Here is a 16238-nt window from a genome sequence, read left to right as displayed (position 1 = left end):
ATCTTAAGTAAATTCAGCCTTGGAGAAGAAATGAGCAGGTCACCCAACTTAATTCAGCCCTGGGACTGGGGCTGGTAAGTCAGGTCTCCATTGGTTTCTGCTAGTTTTCCCCTAGGTCGGGGCCAGAGGAGATCTTGGTAACAAGGTAATGGGATAATAATGTTTTGTTGATGCTCACGAGGGCTTGTGTGGCAAGCTGGTGCCTGTTTCATTTCTGTTAACCTGGGGCTCTCATTTACTCCCAGAAATGCCTTGAAGAGAAGAACGAAATCCTTCAGGGAAAGCTTTCACAGCTGGAAGAACACTTGGCCCAGCTGCGGGAGAACCCACCCCAGGAGAAGGGTGAGGTGCTGGGCGATGTCTTGCAGGTAGGGACTCAGGGGCAGCGGTGACACCTGTGGGCTGGGGTGGCTGCTGACCCGTGCTCTCCATGTTCAGGTTCCTGGTGGTCCTCAATCCCCAGAGGGGTAGAGGGCACTGAGGAGTTGTGCTGATCCCCGTTTGTCTCTTTTACCAGCTGGAAACCCTCAAGCAAGAGGCAGCCACTCTCGCCACAGACAACACCCAGCTTCAAGCCAGGGTGGCAGCACTGGAGACCGAGCGGGGCCAGCGGGAAGCCAAGCTGCTCGCCGAGCGGAGCCACTTCGAAGAAGAAAAGCAGCAGCTGGCCGGCCTGATTGCCGAGCTGCAGGGCTCCCTGTCCAACCTCAGCCAGGCCAAGGAGGAGCTGGAGCAGGCTTCTCAGGCTCAGGTGGCCCGGCTGTCCACCCAGGTGGCCACACTGACCTCTGAGCTGGATACCCTCAACACTGCTGTGCAGCAGCGGGATGGGGAACTGGCTGGCCTGAAGCAGCAGGCCCAAACGGAGCAGGCGCAGCTCACACAGACTCTCCGGCAGCAGGAAGAGGCTGCCCAGGGCCTCCGCCAGCAGGTGGAGCAGCTGAGCAGCAGCCTGGAGCGCAAGGAGCGGCAGCTGGAAGAGGCTGCCACGGAGAAGGAGGCCACGAGGCGAGACCAGGCCCAGCAACTGGCTGCTGCAGCTGAGGAGCGGGAGGCTGCTCTCCGGGAGAGAGACGCAGCCCTCCAGCAGCTGGGGGCTGTGGAGAAGGAGAAGGTTGCCAAGTTGGAGGTCCTTCAAGAGCAGCTGAGGACGGCCCATGAAGCCCAGGAGGGTGCCCAGACCTCACTGACACAGGCCCAGGAGGAGAAGGCGGAGCTGAGCCAGAAGGTGGAGGAACTCCGTGCCCATGTTGAGGCAGCCCGCCAGAGGCAGAGTGAGGCACAGGCCCAGGCAGCAGAGCTGAAGGCCCAGTTGAGGTCTGAGCAGCAGAAAGCAACCAAGTGGGAAAGCGTGGCCCAGGAGAAGGCCCAGCTTCAGGAGCAGGTCCAGGCCCTGGAAGAGTCCCTGAAGGCCACCACAGGCAGCCTGGAAGAGGAGAAGCGCAGGACTGCAGACACCCTGGCAGAGCAGCAGCGGTGCATCTGCAGGTTGGAGGCGGAGACGCAGAGCCTAGTGGAGCAGCACGAGCAGGGGCAGAAGGAGCTGGAAGAAGAGAGAGCTGGGCGTAAGGGGCTGGAGGCCCGGTTACAGCAGCTCGGGGAGGCCCATCAGGCCCAGACAGAAGCCCTGCGGCAGGAGCTGGCCGAGGCTGTAGCCTCCCAGCGTGAGGCTGAGAGTGAGTGTGAGCAGCTGGCCAAGGAGGTGGCCACCTGGCGTGAGCGGTATGAGGACAGCCAGCAGGAGGAGGCGCAGTACGGCGCTATGTTCCAGGAACAGCTGATGACCCTGAAGGAGGAATGTGAGAAGGCCCGCCAGGAGCTGCAGGAGGCCAAGGAGAAGGTGGTGGGGATCGAGGCCCACAGCGAGCTCCAGATCAGCCGGCAGCAGGATGAGCTGGCTCAGCTTCACGCCAGCCTGGCCAGGGCCCTGCAGCAGGTCCAAGAGAAGGAGGGCAGAGCCCAGCAGCTCGCCACCGACCTTGCCACCCTGCAGGAGAAGATGGCGGCCACCAGCAAGGAGGTGGCCCGCCTGGAGGCCTTGGTGCGCAAGGCAGGTGAGCAGCCGGAGACGGCCTCCCCGGAGCTGCTCAAGGAGCCGCCCAGGGTAGGAGATAGAGAGTCGGAGTGGCTGGAAGAGCAGCAGGGACGCCCGTTCTGCAGCACGCAGGCCGCGCTGCAGGCTATGGAGCGCGAGGCTGAGCAGATGGGTAGTGAGCTGGAGAGGCTGCGGGCCGCACTGATGGAGAGCCAGGGGCAGCAGCAGGAGGAGCGTGGGCAACAGGAGAGGGAGGTGGCGCGCCTGACCCAGGAGCGGGGCCGGGCCCAAGCTGACCTTGCCTTGGAGAAGGCCGCCAAGGCAGAACTGGAGATGCGGCTGCAGAATGCACTCAATGAGCAGCGTGTGGAGTTTGCTGCCCTGCAGGAGGCACTGGCCCAGGCCCTGAGGGAAAAGGAGGGGATGGACCAGGAACTGGCCAAGCTTCGTGGGCAGGAGGCAGCCCAAGGGGCAGCACTGAAGGAGCTTCAGCAAACCGTGGAGCGACTGAAAGAACAGCTGGCCAAGAAAGAGGAGGGGCGCCCGCAGTCTCTTGGGACAGCCAGCCGAGAAGACGCTTCTGGATTGCGAACCCAGTCCAAGGCTACTGGAAAGACTGAGCCAGAAGGCTCTGAACTGCAGGCTCTGCAGGCAGAGGTGAGCCGGCTGGAACAGCAGGCCCGTGAGTACCAGGAGAAGGCCTCCAGCCTGGAGCACAGCCTTGAGTCTGAGCGTACCGCCCACGCGGAGCAGGCCAGTACTCTGAAGACTCTGCGGGGCCAGTTAGAGCAGAAGGCCCAGGAGCTGGGGAGCAGTCAGGACGCCTTAGCCTCAACCCAGAGGGAGTTGGCCACGCTCCGCGCCAAGGCCCAGGAGCACGGCAAGGCTGAGGACGAGTGGAAGGCCCAGGTGGCCCGGGGTCAGCAGGAGGCCGAGAGAAAAAACAGCCTCATCAGCAGCTTGGAGGAGGAGGTGTCCATCCTGAACCGCCAGGTGCTGGAGAAGGAGGGCGAGAGCAAGGAGCTGAAGCGGCTTGTGGTTGCCGAGTCAGAGAAGAGTCAGAAGCTGGAAGAGCGGCTGCGCCTGCTCCAGGCGGAGACCGCCAGCAGCAGCGCTAGGGCCGCGGAACGCAGCTCCGCGCTGCGAGAGGAGGTCCAGACCCTCCGGGAGGAGGCTGAGAAGCAGCGGGTGGCTTCTGAGAGCCTGCGGCAGGAGCTGGCCTCACAGGCGGAGCGAGCAGAGGAGCTGGGCCAAGAGTTAAAGGCCTGGCAGGAAAAGTTCTTCCAGAAGGAGCAGGCCCTCTCGGCCCTGCAGCTGGAGCACACCAGCACACAGGCCCTGGTGAGCGAGCTGCTGCCTGTCAAGCACCTATGCCAGCAGCTGCAGGCTGAGCAGGCTGCTGCTGAGAAGCGCCACAGGGAGGAGCTGGAGCAGAGCAAGCAGGCGGCTGGCGGGTTGCGGGCAGAGTTGCTGCGGGCCCAGCGCGAGCTTGGGGAGCTGCTGCCTCTGCGGCAGAAGGTGGCAGAGCAGGAGCGTGTGGCTCAGCAGCTGCGAGCGGAGAAGGCCAGCTACGTGGAGCAGCTGAGCATGCTGAAGAAGGCGCACGGCCTGCTGGCAGAGGAGAACCGCGGGCTGGGCGAGCGGGCCAGCCTCGGCCGGCAGTTTCTGGAAGTGGAGCTGGACCAGGCCCGCGAGAAGTACAGCCAGGAGCTGGCAGCTGTGCGTGCTGATGCTGAGACCCGTCTGACTGAGATGCAGCGGGAAGCTCAGAGCACTGCCCGGGAGCTGGAGGTGATGACCGCCAAGTACGAGGGTGCCAAGGCCAAGGTCCTGGAGGAGAGGCAGCGTTTCCAGGAGGAGAGGCAGAAACTCACTGCCCAGGTGAGGCCCTGGCTCAGCCACACCCCTGGAGAGCAGACCTGAGAGGCGGAGACATCGTCCCTCTACATTCCCCGGCCTCTGATCCCCATGTGATGCCAGAGTGTCTGGGTGGCAGGAGGAGAGGTGGCTGCTAGTACAGGGTGTCTGTGGCCCCTGCTGGCCTACAGAAACTCTCAGTAGCCTCCCCTTCCCCGAAGGCTCTGTCTCTGGTGAGGCAGGCTGTGAGAGCCATCAGCCAGCCCCTTGAGGCACTCTGTCATGAGGAGGCACACTTACAGTGGAGGCCCCAAGAGCCACCAGGGCCTCCAATGAGCCAAGATGGCATTTAAAGAGGCTGCTAGACATCTAGTTCCCTGGGGGCAGATCAGAGCCTCGGTGCGGTCAGCCTGGGAGCAGGGCGGGTGCCTTTTGGGCCCCCATCTCATGCTGTCTCCGTTGCTCCCCCATGCGCAGGTGGAGCAGCTAGAGTTATTTCAGAGAGAGCAGACTAAGCAGGTAATACCTGAGGTCCTCGATAAATGCTGGCTGCTTAAGCGGTGACTGGTCTCGGTGCATGACCCCGGCTGCAGCTTGCCTCCGTGGGCTCCTGTTGTGAACTGTTTGTGAAGGGGCAGGGTCACGCCGTGGAACCCAGGCCATCCCGGAGTGCGGTGTGCTGGGCCCTCTCAGGCCCCGCCCCACCCATCCCAGGTCGGCCTCTCCACCCGTCTGTACTCTCATCGTCTCTCAGGGATGAGGGGTAGGGCAGGCTTCGTCTTTCCTGTACCAGGTCCAGAGACAGCCTGCCCTTGGGACTCCCAGACCTCCAAGTCCTGCTCCCAGTTTGGGTACTCAGCTGTCGGGACTTACAGTTTGGCCACAGGCCTGGTGTGGCACAGCTCCCTTCTTTCCTGCAGAAGCCAGAAAGGTGATGTGCCAGGCGGCCCCCACAGATTACCAGGGCCTTGAGCTCAGGACGCTTGCCCATCACCCTCTGGGGTTTTTAACCTCCAGCATAAGATAGAGATGTCTGGGAGCAGGAAGGTCAAGGTTGAGAGGAGGTGAGGTCTGACTGCCTTGCCCTTACCAGGGTGCTTCCCTAGACATCAAAGCTATCAAACTGGCATTTAGTGGGCGCCCCCTTCCTCTACCCCCTTTCCTACCCCATCATCTGGGGCCTGCTGAGGAGCTGGGCCCTCCTCTCCTCTCATCCCCTCCTCCAGGGAGCCTGAGATGATGGGGAAGGTCAGACAGAAGAGCAAACAGTTAGCAATGGAGCTCCCGCCTTTTGCCTTCACTGATCATGCTTGAGCTCCCAGAAAGCCCGGGGGAGCCAGGAGCGTCTGTGGCTGCCATGCGCCCTCTCGTCCCCTTCCTCCCTGAGCCCTTCCTCTCTGTGGGGGTGGGGTGGGCGTGGAATACGTGTGCTACCCTGCTCTCGTCTTCCAGCTGCCTGACCCCAGTGCTAATCACAGCCACCACACCACTAGCGCCAGCCCTAATGGCCTGTGCATGTCGAGGAGAGGTCCGAGCAGTTGGGATTTTGCTCTGCCAGTTTCTTGTGGGGCGAGGGGGTGGGGTAGTCATTGAGTGTGTCTGCTGGCGTTATAGATGGGGTCCCCTGTTCCTGTCCCGCCGTGGGACGGTTGGGGCTGGGAATGGCGGCGGTAAGTCGTGGTGGGGTGTTAGCTCCTGAGTGGCCCCGCTGCGTCTGTCTCTGAAGCAGGGGCTGGAGGCAAGCGTGGGCAGGTGGCTCTGACAGCACTTGCGTTGGGTCACGTCACTCAGGTCCTGCCCACCAGCCAGGGTGGCCCTGAGTTTCTTACGGGGACACTGGGGACTGGCCTGGGGAAACCCCATAATTTGTCTGGACCTTCGGCAGAAGGCCCCCTGAGTCTCTCTCCTCTTGCTTCCCTGCCCCAGGTGGAAGAACTGAGCAAGAAGCTAGCTGACCATGAGCACGCCAGCAAGGCGCAGCAGCAGAAGCTGAAGGTGGGACAGCAGGGGATAGGCCTGCCCTCATCGGCTCAAGGGAGCAGGGAGGGAAGCGCTGAGCCCTGGCTGGGCCACCTTGGGACCTGGCAGCCTCAGGAGCCCTGCCTGTGCATCTGCGAGCTCCTGAGAGACCAGAGTGGCTCGCAACCTGCAGACCTTCACTGTCTGCTGCAGTAGCCACTAGCCATGTGTGGTTATTTAAATAAAAAATTCAGTTTCTCAGTCATGCTAGCCACGTTCCCATAGCTCAGTAGCCATGTGTGGCTAGTGGCTACCATACTGGACAGGACAGATCAGAACATCTACAGCACTGCAGAGGCTTCAGTTGGGTTGTGCTGTTTAATCTCAGGGAATGAGTGTTAGTGACATTTAGCACTACAGTGCAGCTGAATGTTCTCAATGCTTTCCGTGGTGTCACCTTCTTTGGTTTAATAGTTGCTTTTTTGCAACTCCAGGCTTCACAGCTTTTAGTTAAGGGCAAAGGAACTTGTTCCCAGTGGCTCCAGGAGGGTCACAGGAGTGGGTGGAACTCAGAGCTGTTTGCCCAGCTCACTGCCCTGTGCTTCCACACCATGTCACGGTCACGCTGACAAACAGGCGGAGTACACTCCTCTTGGGGCCCTTCCTGGTGCCGGGGCGGGGGTGAGGAGGTAAGGCTGGCTGGCCCTGGCCAGTGCCTGCTACAGACTTAGCACTTGCTGGCGCAGATTGCGGGTGGACAGAGAAGCCGCCAAGGACAGACCCTGTGCCCAAGGAGTCTGTGGTCTGTCTGGGAGGCGGTGCCCGCAGCATAAATGAGCCCACTGGCTTCGGAGTCAGGTGGGCAGAGGCTGCAATCTTACTCTGCTGTTTAGTCCCCATGACCAGTGTGCTTTCAGGATCTGAACTCAGTTTCTTCATCTGTGAAGTGGAGCTAAAGTTAGTTCCCAGAGTGGTTTTGAGGAGAAACGAGTTCTTGTGTCCTCAGCACACAGGCTGTGCCTAGACCCCTGGTGTTCCTGGGGGTCAGTGCGTTTCCTCCTGGGAGACTGTCCTCACGGAGGGAGGGTGAGGTAGCTTGTGAGGGGTGTGTGGTGCTTAGGCTGCAGCTAGGAGGGGCCCAAAGGCCTGTTGTGTGTCCTCAGAGGACATGCAGGGATCTGTAAACACCGTGGAGCCCGGGAGGCTAGGGGTCGGTGGATTTGGGTGAGGCAGAGAGAGACCAGCGGCCATCAGCTCCTTTCCTCTTTCCAGGCCCAGGGCGGTGAGAGCCTGCAGGAGGTCCAGCGCCTCCAGGCCCAGCTGAGCGAGCTGCAGGCCCAGCTGAGCCAGAAGGAGCAGGCGGCTGAGCACTACAAGTTACAGGTGAGGAGCCCGGCCCCAGCCCCGGCCCCTGTGCCCCCCACTTCTCCGACCCCACCACCCACTCGCGACCCCACCACCCACTCGCCCTTCCACCCACCCAGATGGAGAAGGCCAAGACTCATTATGATGCCAAGAAGCAGCAGAACCAAGAGCTGCAGGAGCAGCTGCGGGGCCTGGAGCAGCTGCAGACGGAGAACAAGGAGCTGCGGGCAGAAGCGGATCGGCTGGGCCGGGAGCTGCAGCAGGCCGGGCTGAAGACCAAGGAGGCCGAGCAGGCCTGCCGCCACCTCACGGCCCAGGTGCGCAGCCTGGAGGCACAGGTGAGGCTCTGGCTGCGCCCGCACACTGGCCTCCGGTGCCTTGCTCTCCGCAGCCACCCTGCTGAGGCCTGCCTTCACTTTCTCCCTGCCCCCGTTCCCAGGTTGCCCATGCCGACCAGCAGCTTCGGGACCTGGGCAAGTTCCAGGTGGCAACTGACGCCTTGAAGAGCCGGGAGCCCCAGGCGAAGCCTCAGCTGGACTTGAGTATTGACAGCCTGGATCTGAGCTGCGAGGAGGGGACCCCTCTCTCTGTCACCAGGTCAGGGGGCACCCTTCCTCCCTGTTGTCTGCCCACTGTGCTCAGGCAGCCTCCTGGGCACTGGGGCTATGAGAGAGGAAGATGGGAACCCTTTGCCCTCTGGAAGCCTGTTCTTAGAGGAAGATGACATATTAGAGGTATTGGGCCAGATGCTTGTATGTAGCATAGCGGGAATGAGAAGAAATGAGTGGTCAGAAGAGGCTTCATGGAGGCTGTCACTCCTGCTCTTGAGTCTTGAAAGAAACTGTAGGTGTGTGTCCCATGGACCGAGAAGAGTGATAACAGCAAAGGCTGAGGAGGAGCCTGGCTGGACACTGAAGTGGGGAGGGCTTGGGCCCAGGCTGGACCCGCACTGAAGGAGGCTGGCGTTTAGACCTGATTCTAAAGGCGCTGAGGGGCCTCAAAAGGGTTTGCAGTTGAGCACATGGTCAGTTTTGCATCTTAGCCTACCTATCCTGAGAGGGGAAACTGAGACTTCAGTGAGAACAATAAATGTACTTTTATGTTAAACGCTTTATATGTGCCAGAGATACTGTTAAATGAATTCATATTTCTCAGGTGTATTTATCTCATAACAACTCTGAGGTAGAGTCTATGATTATCTGCTTTCACGGAGGAAACTGGGGCAGCTTGGGGTCCCACAGTAGCAGGGCTAGGCTTGACCCCAGGCAGCCTGGCTTGAGTCCTAGCTTGTCACCACCATGGGTCTCTCAGAGGCTGTTGTAGTCGAGGTGAGAGGAGACGAGGTAGACAGGGAAGGAGAGGAGTGGGGTGTGGTTAGGGGGCTCTTGGGCTTGCAGGAAAGGGAAGAGATGGAGGCTGGCTGGAGGTTGCTCCCCCCAGCTTCATGTTGGCTGTAATAGGAAATAGAAGAACAGACGGTGGACTTAGTTTGGGACATGTCGTGGACTCCAGAGGGGCAGTGTGGGGCCGTGTCTGGGAGGGTCTGGAGAGCAGGGTTGCCTGTGTTGAGGAGCTCAGGGCACCATGGGGTGGGTGGGCTCACCAACGATGGAGCAGATGGAAGGCAGGGTCCCAGTCAAGGACTCTTCTTGGTACCTCCAAAAAATCAGAGGGTGGGGTGCTTGACCTGGTGGTCTTGTAGTAAATGTCACTGGAACAAAGGGATGGACAAAATGTGGTGTAGCCCCAGGAATGGCGTCTCAGCAGCTTTTTCCCCATAGCAAGTTGCCTCGCACCCAGCCAGACGGCACCAGCATCCCTGGAGAGCCAGCCTCCCCCATCTCCCAGCGTCTGCCCCCCAAAGTGGAGTCCCTGGAGAGCCTCTACTTCACGCCCATCCCCACCCGGGGTCAGGCCCCCCTGGAGAGCAGCCTGGACTCTCTGGGGGACATCTCCCTGGACTCAAGCCGGAAGACCCGCTCTGCTCGTAGGCGCACCACGCAGATCATCAACATCACCATGACCAAGGTCAGCAAGGTCAGGCTGCTGGGGATGGGGCTGTAGGACAGCACCGCTCACTTCCTCTCCAGGGCCTCTCTCCATCAGGTCTCCAAAACCGCCTCCAGAGGGGGCAGGGCTGACTGGTCCATACCCAGATGAGAGCCACAGAGCAGTGACTTGCTTTGGTCTCCCGTAGAAAGGGGCGGGGCTGGCCTCGGCTGCCTGTCCACTGACAGGCTGCCATGCCATGTACAGTAGCAACCCTGTGCAGGCTCAAGGGGACAACGCAGAGAAGCCTCCCAGCACGCACCCTGGGTGACAGATACATATTGTGCTGCTCAGGGGGCTGCCTGCCTGCCTGGGGCTCTGGTCTTGTTTCCACATCCCAAGGAAGTTGGGGAAGAGAGGAGGGGAGCACTTCAGCTACCAAGAAACTGAAGTTCTAAAAGATGGTTCCTTGGTGTGTTTGGTCAGAGGGACCTGTGGGACAAGCCTGATGCTCTCAGGAGACGCAGGGTCCAGCTCCAGCTCTGTCCCCTGCTGTGACCCTCAGGCCAGTCCTTTGACGCCCGTGTACCTCACTTCTAAGACAGCCTGAGACTCTTGGCCCACCCTCCCTCAGAGCGTTGTGAACAGACTCAACGGAACAATGGACGGGAGTCCCGACAGCCTCAGCACCTTGTGTGGGATTAACAAGGCCCATTTCTTGCAGATGGGCAGCTGAGGACCCCATGCAAAGCAGTGTGGACACGGGCAGCCATGGGATCTGAGGCGCTCTGGGAAAGGAAATGGGAGGCTTTTTCAAAAAATGTTGATATGCTTGGTGGGGGGTCTTAGTTGCAGCATGTGGGATCTAGTTCCCTGACCAGGGATCACACACCCCTGCATTGGGTTCAGTCTCAGCTGGTGGGCCGCCAGGGATGTCCCAGGATGTCAGGGCCCAGCCCCGCTGCAGCAGGTGCATCCTCTCTTCCAGAAGCTGGACGTGGAGGATCCAGACAGTGCCAACGCCTCCTTCTACAGCACACAGTCAGCCCCAGCTTCCCAGGCAGGCCCGAGAGCTGCCTCCTCCACCCAGTCTCTAGCCCGCCTGGGCTCTCCCGACGACGGCAACTCCACTCTGCTCAGCCTGCCTGGCTACCGGCCCACCACTCGCAGCTCTGCTCGCCGTTCCCAGGCCGGGATGTCCAGTGGGGCCCCTCCAGGTGAGGGGACTGTGGGGGCCTGACACCCAAACATAAAACTGGAGACAGATCCTGACACAGCCAAAGGACAAGCCGTGATCTAGCACCTCACCCCTCTCCTCCCTACCTGTTGTTCACCCAGGGCCTGTGCTAGGCAGTAAGGCTGATGTCATTCTCAGCCAAAGGCTTCATGAGGGGCGGGTGATTCCCTGCACAAGAGTGCTCCAGGCCCCTTCTCAGGTGGGGAGGGGCTGCCAGGGGTGCCAGACTGCCAGGGGTCTATCCTCAGATTCCTTTCTGAGGCTCTTGCCTTCAGGGAGCGCTCTGGGTATGGATTCCTGGCCCTCCAATAGTTTCTTTTGGTGTCACAACCTCGGCATGGGACCCCAGGGAGGAGGCAGGGAGCCAGTCCCCAGGGAAGAGATGGTTGTGAGCCTCGTGCCTGTAGCTGCAGCATGGAGCAGAGCAGGACCCTGGGGTGCTGGAGCCTGGAGTTCAAGGGCTAGGAGGACAGGAGTGGTGGCACCAAGGCCGGTGGGGTGCTGCCTCCACCCTCTCGTGCTGGCCTTGCAGCCCTGCTTGTTGCTGTCTCCCTGCCCCCGCACAGGCAGGAACAGCTTCTATGTGGGCACCTGCCAGGACGAGCCTGAACAGCTGGATGACTGGAACCGCATTGCAGAGCTGCAGCAGCGCAACCGAGTATGCCCACCGCACCTGAAGACCTGCTACCCCTTGGAGTCCAGGGTGAGCTCTCGGGTTCCCTGCCAGGGACCCACCCCTGCCGACTTCCCTCTTTCTCCTGGACCTCCCTCCCCAGTTTCCCAGCCTGCCAAGGAGGGGGACCTGCTTCTGGTCAACTATCAGGCAGGGAGGAACTCAGGAGGAGGTTCTGTGGAGGGCTGGAGTTTGCAGAGGTCTCTTGGGATGGCTCCTGTGGCTCTGGTGCAGGGTGTAGGCAGGAAGACAACAGCGGGGGAGCCGTTTGCAATAGGAAGGCTCCAGATGCCTGGCCAGTGAGGAGTTCTAGGGCGGTCCTGCTCCATCTCCAAACAGCTCAGTCAGGTCCACCGACCACTTCTTCTACCCCACACAGCCTTCCCTGAGCCTGCCTGCCATCACAGATGAGGAGATAAAAACTGGCGACCCCCGGGAGACCCTGCGCCGAGCCAGCATGCAGCCAACCCAGATAGCTGAGGGCGCCGGCATCACCACACGGCAGCAGCGCAAGCGGGTTTCCTCAGAGACCCACCAGGGTCCCGGCACACCTGAGGTGGGTGGCTTGGACTTTGGTCTTCTCTAGCGGCCGCCACGTCTGCGAGTCTATTAGTGGGGAGTCTCCTGGTGCAGGAGGGAGACAGGTGCTGGCTGGACATGGTCCATTTGTCTCTCGTGTTCTGGACCTAACTGTCCTCTTCCCCATAGTCAAAGAAGGCCACCACATGTTTCCCGCGCCCCATGACCCCCCGGGACCGACATGAAGGGCGCAGACACAGCACTACCGAGGCCCAGAAGAAGGCAGTTCCAGCTGTTAAACAGGTTAGCCGGGGGTTGAAGGGAGAACCTGGAGGGGCCCAGCCAGCTGAGCCCTAGAGCAACTGTGTGGCCAGTGGTGCCCCCGGTCTGACAGCCCTTTCCAACAGGCTGACCGCCGCCAGTCGATGGCCTTCAGCATCCTCAACACGCCGAAGAAGCTTGGGAACAGCCTTCTGCGGAAGGCAGCCTCAAAGAAAGCCCCCTCCAAAGCCTCACCCAATCCCCGCAGCGGGACCCGCCGCTCTCCGCGCATCGCCACCACCACAGCCAGCGCCACCGCCACCCCCCGGGCAAAGGGCAAGGTGCGGCACTGACGGGAGGGTTCGGCTCCTAGAAACCCAGTAAGGAGCATGGGTGACCCGCACCCAGCCACCCCAGGGCTCTGATTAGGCCCCTGGAGGGCGAGGGCTGAGAGCAGGTGCTCCTCTCCCCTCTGGTTAGCTGCTCCTCCTCGAGGAAAGCAGACGATAAAACACCCAGAGCTGCTCAGGTGAAACCAGCCCCTGCAAGCCTGCGGTAGATGGGTCCAGGGCTGCAGCAAGGAGACCACCCTAGTCCAGGCATGTGGGAGCGGGAGTGGGTGCAGGCTGGCGCTGAGCAGCTGTCTCTCTCTCCCAGGCGAAGCACTGAAGAGCCAGTGCCAGTGAGCGGCCCCGCCGTGTTCCCGATGCTGCCCTCGCCTGCCCCTTCTCCTTCTGTCCCTTTCAGTGCCTTCTCTCAGCTCCCAGGCCAACAGTGGCCCAAATCCTCGAGACAGTGATGCCTGCCCACACCCTGGCCGGGACCCGGACCATCCCCAGGTGAACAGCTGTGTCCTCCAGAGTGGCCCAGAGCCTGGGCAGTCTGGGTCCTCTCCCTGCCTTGCCTCCTGATGTTTTCCTAGAGTAAAGTCACTTCTCCATCGTAACCAGATTTGAGGCTGGCTTTGTGTGGCTGGGTCCTTGGGCCTAGCCAGTCCTCCCAGCCTCTGGATCTAGAAGGGACCATTGGAGGAGCAGGCCCTGGCCCCTGCTGCTCCTGGCCGCTGGGCCTCGCAAGGGCCCTTGCTCTTGAAGTCCAGGACTGGGCACTGACCTAGTGGGAGCACCCCACCCCCAGGTGCATCCATCCACCCAAGGACCCAGTTGCCCAAAGGATGCTCTTTTCCAGGAGAAGGGCCCTGCACCTTGGAGGGTGGGGGGCAGCCCTCAGTGGCAGCTCCCATTGCCCACCCTCCCCAGATTTGCGCTGGGGTGGGATTTGGAGTGATGGGAAGGTTTTTAAGGGCCAGAGATGGATCTTTTCTAAATGTTATTACTTGTAAATAAAGTCTATTTTTCTCCCTTGAATGCCAAGATGCCTTGGTCTGTGTTGGGGAAGCAGGGAGACTCCAGACCACCTACCTTCTCTCAAACCCCTCCTCCCAGCCTCTCTGGGGCCACAAGATCTTCCACTGTTTCTGGCCTCTGCTCCTGAGGAGCGTTAGCGAAGTTGCTTCAGTCGTGTCCGACTCTGTGCGACCCCATAGACGGCAGCCCACCAGGCTCCCCCGTCCCTGGGATTCTCTAGGCAAGAACACTGGTTGCCATTTCCTTCTCCAATGCATGAAAGTGAGAAGTGAAAGTGAAGTCACTCAGTCGTGTCTGTCTTAGCGACCCCATGGACTGTAGCCCACCAGGCTCCCCCATCCATGGGATGTTCCAGGCAAGAGTACTGGAGTGGGGTGCCACTGCGGGCCGGCATCCTGTGATGCGAGGGCCTGTGTCCCTGAACCTGGCTTTGTCTTCGGCTTCAGAGTGGCATCCTCTCTCACTCCATACTCGCTCCTCACACTAGCCGCACTCTGTGCTGGAACGACGGCCTAAAGGAACAGTGACGGGACACACGTCAGGTGCTGCCGTTGAAGATGGTTTATGAATGCCCCCCCATGGGCCCTGCTTGGCTGACAGAGATACAGAGGTGGGTCAGAAGCAGCCTCTGCCCGCATCCCAGGAGCCCACAGAGGAAACAAATACATTAAGTCGATGCAGACTGTGGCCTGGACCTCAGTAAAGAGGTGGTGTTTCAACCAGGTGGCGGTGGAGCTCAGGTTCACCATCAGGATGGTGCGGCAGAGGGGCCTGGCTGGAGGGCGGGGCTTCCTGTGGCAGGGGCACACTCGTCTTCTGCCCAGGCTGGGGGAGTGAAGCAAACAAGGATCAGGGCCAAGGTGGGAAGAACTTTCCTCCACGTCATGTCTCTCCTGCCCGAGTCCTGTTCCTTTTAGTTTCCACCTCAGGCTCGGGCAGTCAGTGGGCATCAGCTGGAGACTGCTGTGGGCAGAGCCCACCCTCTGCTTCCCACACTGAAGCAGGGCTCCTTATGTCCCGGAGGCCTTCCCTTGGGTTCCTCACCCAGAGCTGGGCCAGGACAAGGTGACGCTGGACAGTCTGCCCAGGATCCGTGAAAACACAGGAGAAGTTGGTATTTCGCAGGGTAGGGCTCAGCTCCTCCAGCACCAAGGGCCTCCACAGCTGGGTCCACTTGCCCCTGTACTCCCGCCTGGAGCAGAGGAGGGGGAAAGGCTGAGAGGACTGCAGCAGGTGGCCTGCCTCCAGCCAGCCTCACCACCATGCCCTCACCTGGTGCTGCCCTCCCACAGCTGGCCTGGGAGGTGCTCGATGAAGGAGCCGTTGCCCAGCCAGTAGAGGATGCTGTAGTGGGGGAAGCGGCTGCAGGCAGTACAGGACAACGTCAGCGTTCCATCTAAGGGGCACATGTGGCTGTTAGTCCTTCTGTAGAGCAGACCCTCCCGCTTCCGCCATGGTCTGCCCACCCTGCCCCACAATTCAGGAATCTCGAATGGAAAGCCCAAGGGGAAGGCTGCGCAAGAAGAATCTGGGGATGGGTCCCTCATGTGGGTCCTTGACTCCTGAGTGGTTTCTCCAGAATGCCCCAGGCTTTTCTAGCACCCAGCTTCAGTGACTAGGAGCTCTGGCCCAGGAGGCAGCACAGTAGGCAGTCGCTCAACTGAGAAGGCCAGTGGGCAAGTGGGCCCTGGGAGGAAGGGCTGGGCTTGGAGACACCTCGGTCAGGACTCTGGGAGTCCTCTGACTATTCTTCTGAGTCCTCTCCATCCCACCTGACAGCATCTTGGGAGTTGTAAGCTGAGCCCTGCACCAGCTCGCGATGCTGGCTGGGAGAGGGAGAATGCCCACTGCTCAACCGAGCTGCTCGGTTGGTGACAGGCTACATGGCAGAAGGCTGGGGGTGCGTGCTCAGAGGCCAACCCACCCTTGGCGCCACTGTTCCCTCAGCCCGCCCTTGGACCACCGCGCCCTCCCATCCTACTGGAAGAGCTCCTTACTCAGTGAGACTTCCACCGCTGGCCAGGTCACTGTCAGCGCTGGGCACTGCTTAGCTGCTGGGAGCGCTGGGGGCCGCGAGGAGCAGGGGGCCTTTGCCATCCCATGTGAGGCAGCTGTGGTGGCCTGAGGCACAGGTGTGGCTCTGGCCAGGTGGGAGATGATGTGGGCACAGAGGAGCAGGGCCCGAAGAGGGCTGGGGTCTGAGGAGAGGACAGGCACAGAGGTCAGCAGCTGTCTGGCCTCCCAGGACTGCTCGGCATCCTGGCTCTGCTCTTGCTTGGAGAGGCAGCTGCTGCCAGGATCAGGTCTGGCAGACTCTTGGCTCTGCTGGGAATGGGTGGGACCGAAGAACCCCTCCAGCCCTGGCTCTTGGCTCTCTGAATGGGGCACAGGGAGACCTTGGAATGGAGCCAGAGCGCAGCATCCAGAGGCTGAAAGCCACAGCACAGCAGCTGAAGGGACCGCCTGGGGTCAGGCTCCTCGCTGGCCTCCGGCCAGACCCCACCCCCTCCCGCACATGCACAGCCCCAGGGCCCACCTGGGATCCAGTTCTGTCTCATGGCCAGGATGATCTGTGTCAGGAGCTGCAGGGCCTTGCTCTATATATCTGTGACAACTTCCTCTCTGGGGAGGCGGGGGAGGCGACCGTGACAAACGGCTTCTCCTACAGATTCCAGGCACACTAGTACGGCCTTCCTGTGGTCTCCACAGCCCCTTCCTACGTCTGACTTTTCAGGGGGCTGCCAGACACTGTCCACTCTGCCCCGTCCACCTGTCTCAACTGACAACAACTGGAGGACTGGCATTGAGCACAGGCTGGAGCTCTTCCAGCCCCTAGAAACAAAGCTGGCGGATCCCCACCCTAGCTCTTCCTACCGTCAACATTATACTCACTAGTCCAATCAAACACTTCATTACAGGATGGAAACAGGCCCAAAGAGGACCAGGGACTTACCTAGTCACAAAGGGAGGGAAAAT

The 16238-nt window shown here is 60.8% G+C and overlaps 3 protein-coding genes across 19 annotated transcripts in view; 1 reads left to right on the top strand and 2 right to left on the bottom strand.

The window, feature by feature from the left end:
* NUMA1 (nuclear mitotic apparatus protein 1) overlaps positions 1-13262 on the top strand; it is a 69628-nt gene extending 56366 nt beyond the window's left edge. For 9 of the 15 annotated variants that reach the window (XM_069553462.1, XM_069553464.1, XM_069553467.1 and 6 more), the window contains 14 exons: positions 246-368; positions 518-3916; positions 4370-4411; positions 5819-5887; positions 7124-7234; positions 7336-7554; positions 7656-7813; positions 8998-9253; positions 10194-10422; positions 11009-11145; positions 11495-11671; positions 11824-11937; positions 12042-12236; positions 12553-13262. In XM_069553462.1, the coding sequence (XP_069409563.1) occupies positions 246-368; positions 518-3916; positions 4370-4411; positions 5819-5887; positions 7124-7234; positions 7336-7554; positions 7656-7813; positions 8998-9253; positions 10194-10422; positions 11009-11145; positions 11495-11671; positions 11824-11937; positions 12042-12236; positions 12553-12564 (5241 nt within the window). In that variant the 3' untranslated portion in view covers positions 12565-13262. Of the gene's footprint in view, positions 1-245; positions 369-517; positions 3917-4369; positions 4412-5818; positions 5888-7123; positions 7235-7335; positions 7555-7655; positions 7814-8997; positions 9254-10193; positions 10423-11008; positions 11146-11494; positions 11672-11823; positions 11938-12041; positions 12264-12552 lie in introns of those variants that run through there. The other 6 variants (XM_069553472.1, XM_069553471.1, XM_069553476.1 and 3 more) reach the window with 4 other exon arrangements.
* On the bottom strand, positions 11900-15884 carry IL18BP (interleukin 18 binding protein). 2 transcript variants are annotated; one of them, XM_069553505.1, is made up of 5 exons: positions 15799-15884; positions 15260-15460; positions 14535-14658; positions 14307-14454; positions 11900-13774 (listed from the first exon to the last, which is right to left on the bottom strand). In XM_069553505.1, exons 1-5 carry the CDS (start codon positions 15818-15820, stop codon positions 13562-13564), a joined length of 708 nt encoding a protein of 235 aa, XP_069409606.1. In that variant the 5' UTR covers positions 15821-15884; the 3' UTR covers positions 11900-13561. The 2 variants fall into 2 exon arrangements, with proteins under 2 accessions (XP_069409606.1, XP_069409607.1); XM_069553506.1 differs by lacking the exon at positions 11900-13774 and adding an exon at positions 13809-14087.
* The window catches only part of RNF121 (ring finger protein 121), an 84359-nt gene continuing 83491 nt past the window's right edge, over positions 15371-16238 (bottom strand). The window contains exon 10 of one of the 2 annotated variants that reach the window (XR_011249220.1): positions 15371-15460. Coding sequence is in view for 1 of the 2 variants with exons in the window: in XM_069553482.1 (XP_069409583.1) it covers positions 15838-15884 (47 nt within the window). In the remaining variant the exon portion in view is untranslated. Of the gene's footprint in view, positions 15461-15798; positions 15885-16238 lie in introns of those variants that run through there. The other variant, XM_069553482.1, reaches the window with a different exon arrangement.

The sequence above is a fragment of the Ovis canadensis genome, chromosome 15 (assembly GCF_042477335.2).
Source record: "Ovis canadensis isolate MfBH-ARS-UI-01 breed Bighorn chromosome 15, ARS-UI_OviCan_v2, whole genome shotgun sequence".
Taxonomy (NCBI): domain Eukaryota; kingdom Metazoa; phylum Chordata; class Mammalia; order Artiodactyla; family Bovidae; genus Ovis; species Ovis canadensis.
This window is presented reverse-complemented; position numbering and strand designations above follow the sequence as displayed.

Coding starts and splice junctions, on each gene's coding strand:
- IL18BP (XM_069553505.1), bottom strand. CDS start 15,820: ATGAGACAGAACTGGATCCCAG. Junction 14,659..15,259: donor AGCGGTGGAAGTCTCACTGA/GTAAGGAGCTCT, acceptor TGTGCCCCTTAG/ATGGAACGCTGACGTTGTCC. Junction 14,455..14,534: donor CTGTGGGAGGGCAGCACCAG/GTGAGGGCATGG, acceptor CCTCTGCTCCAG/GCGGGAGTACAGGGGCAAGT.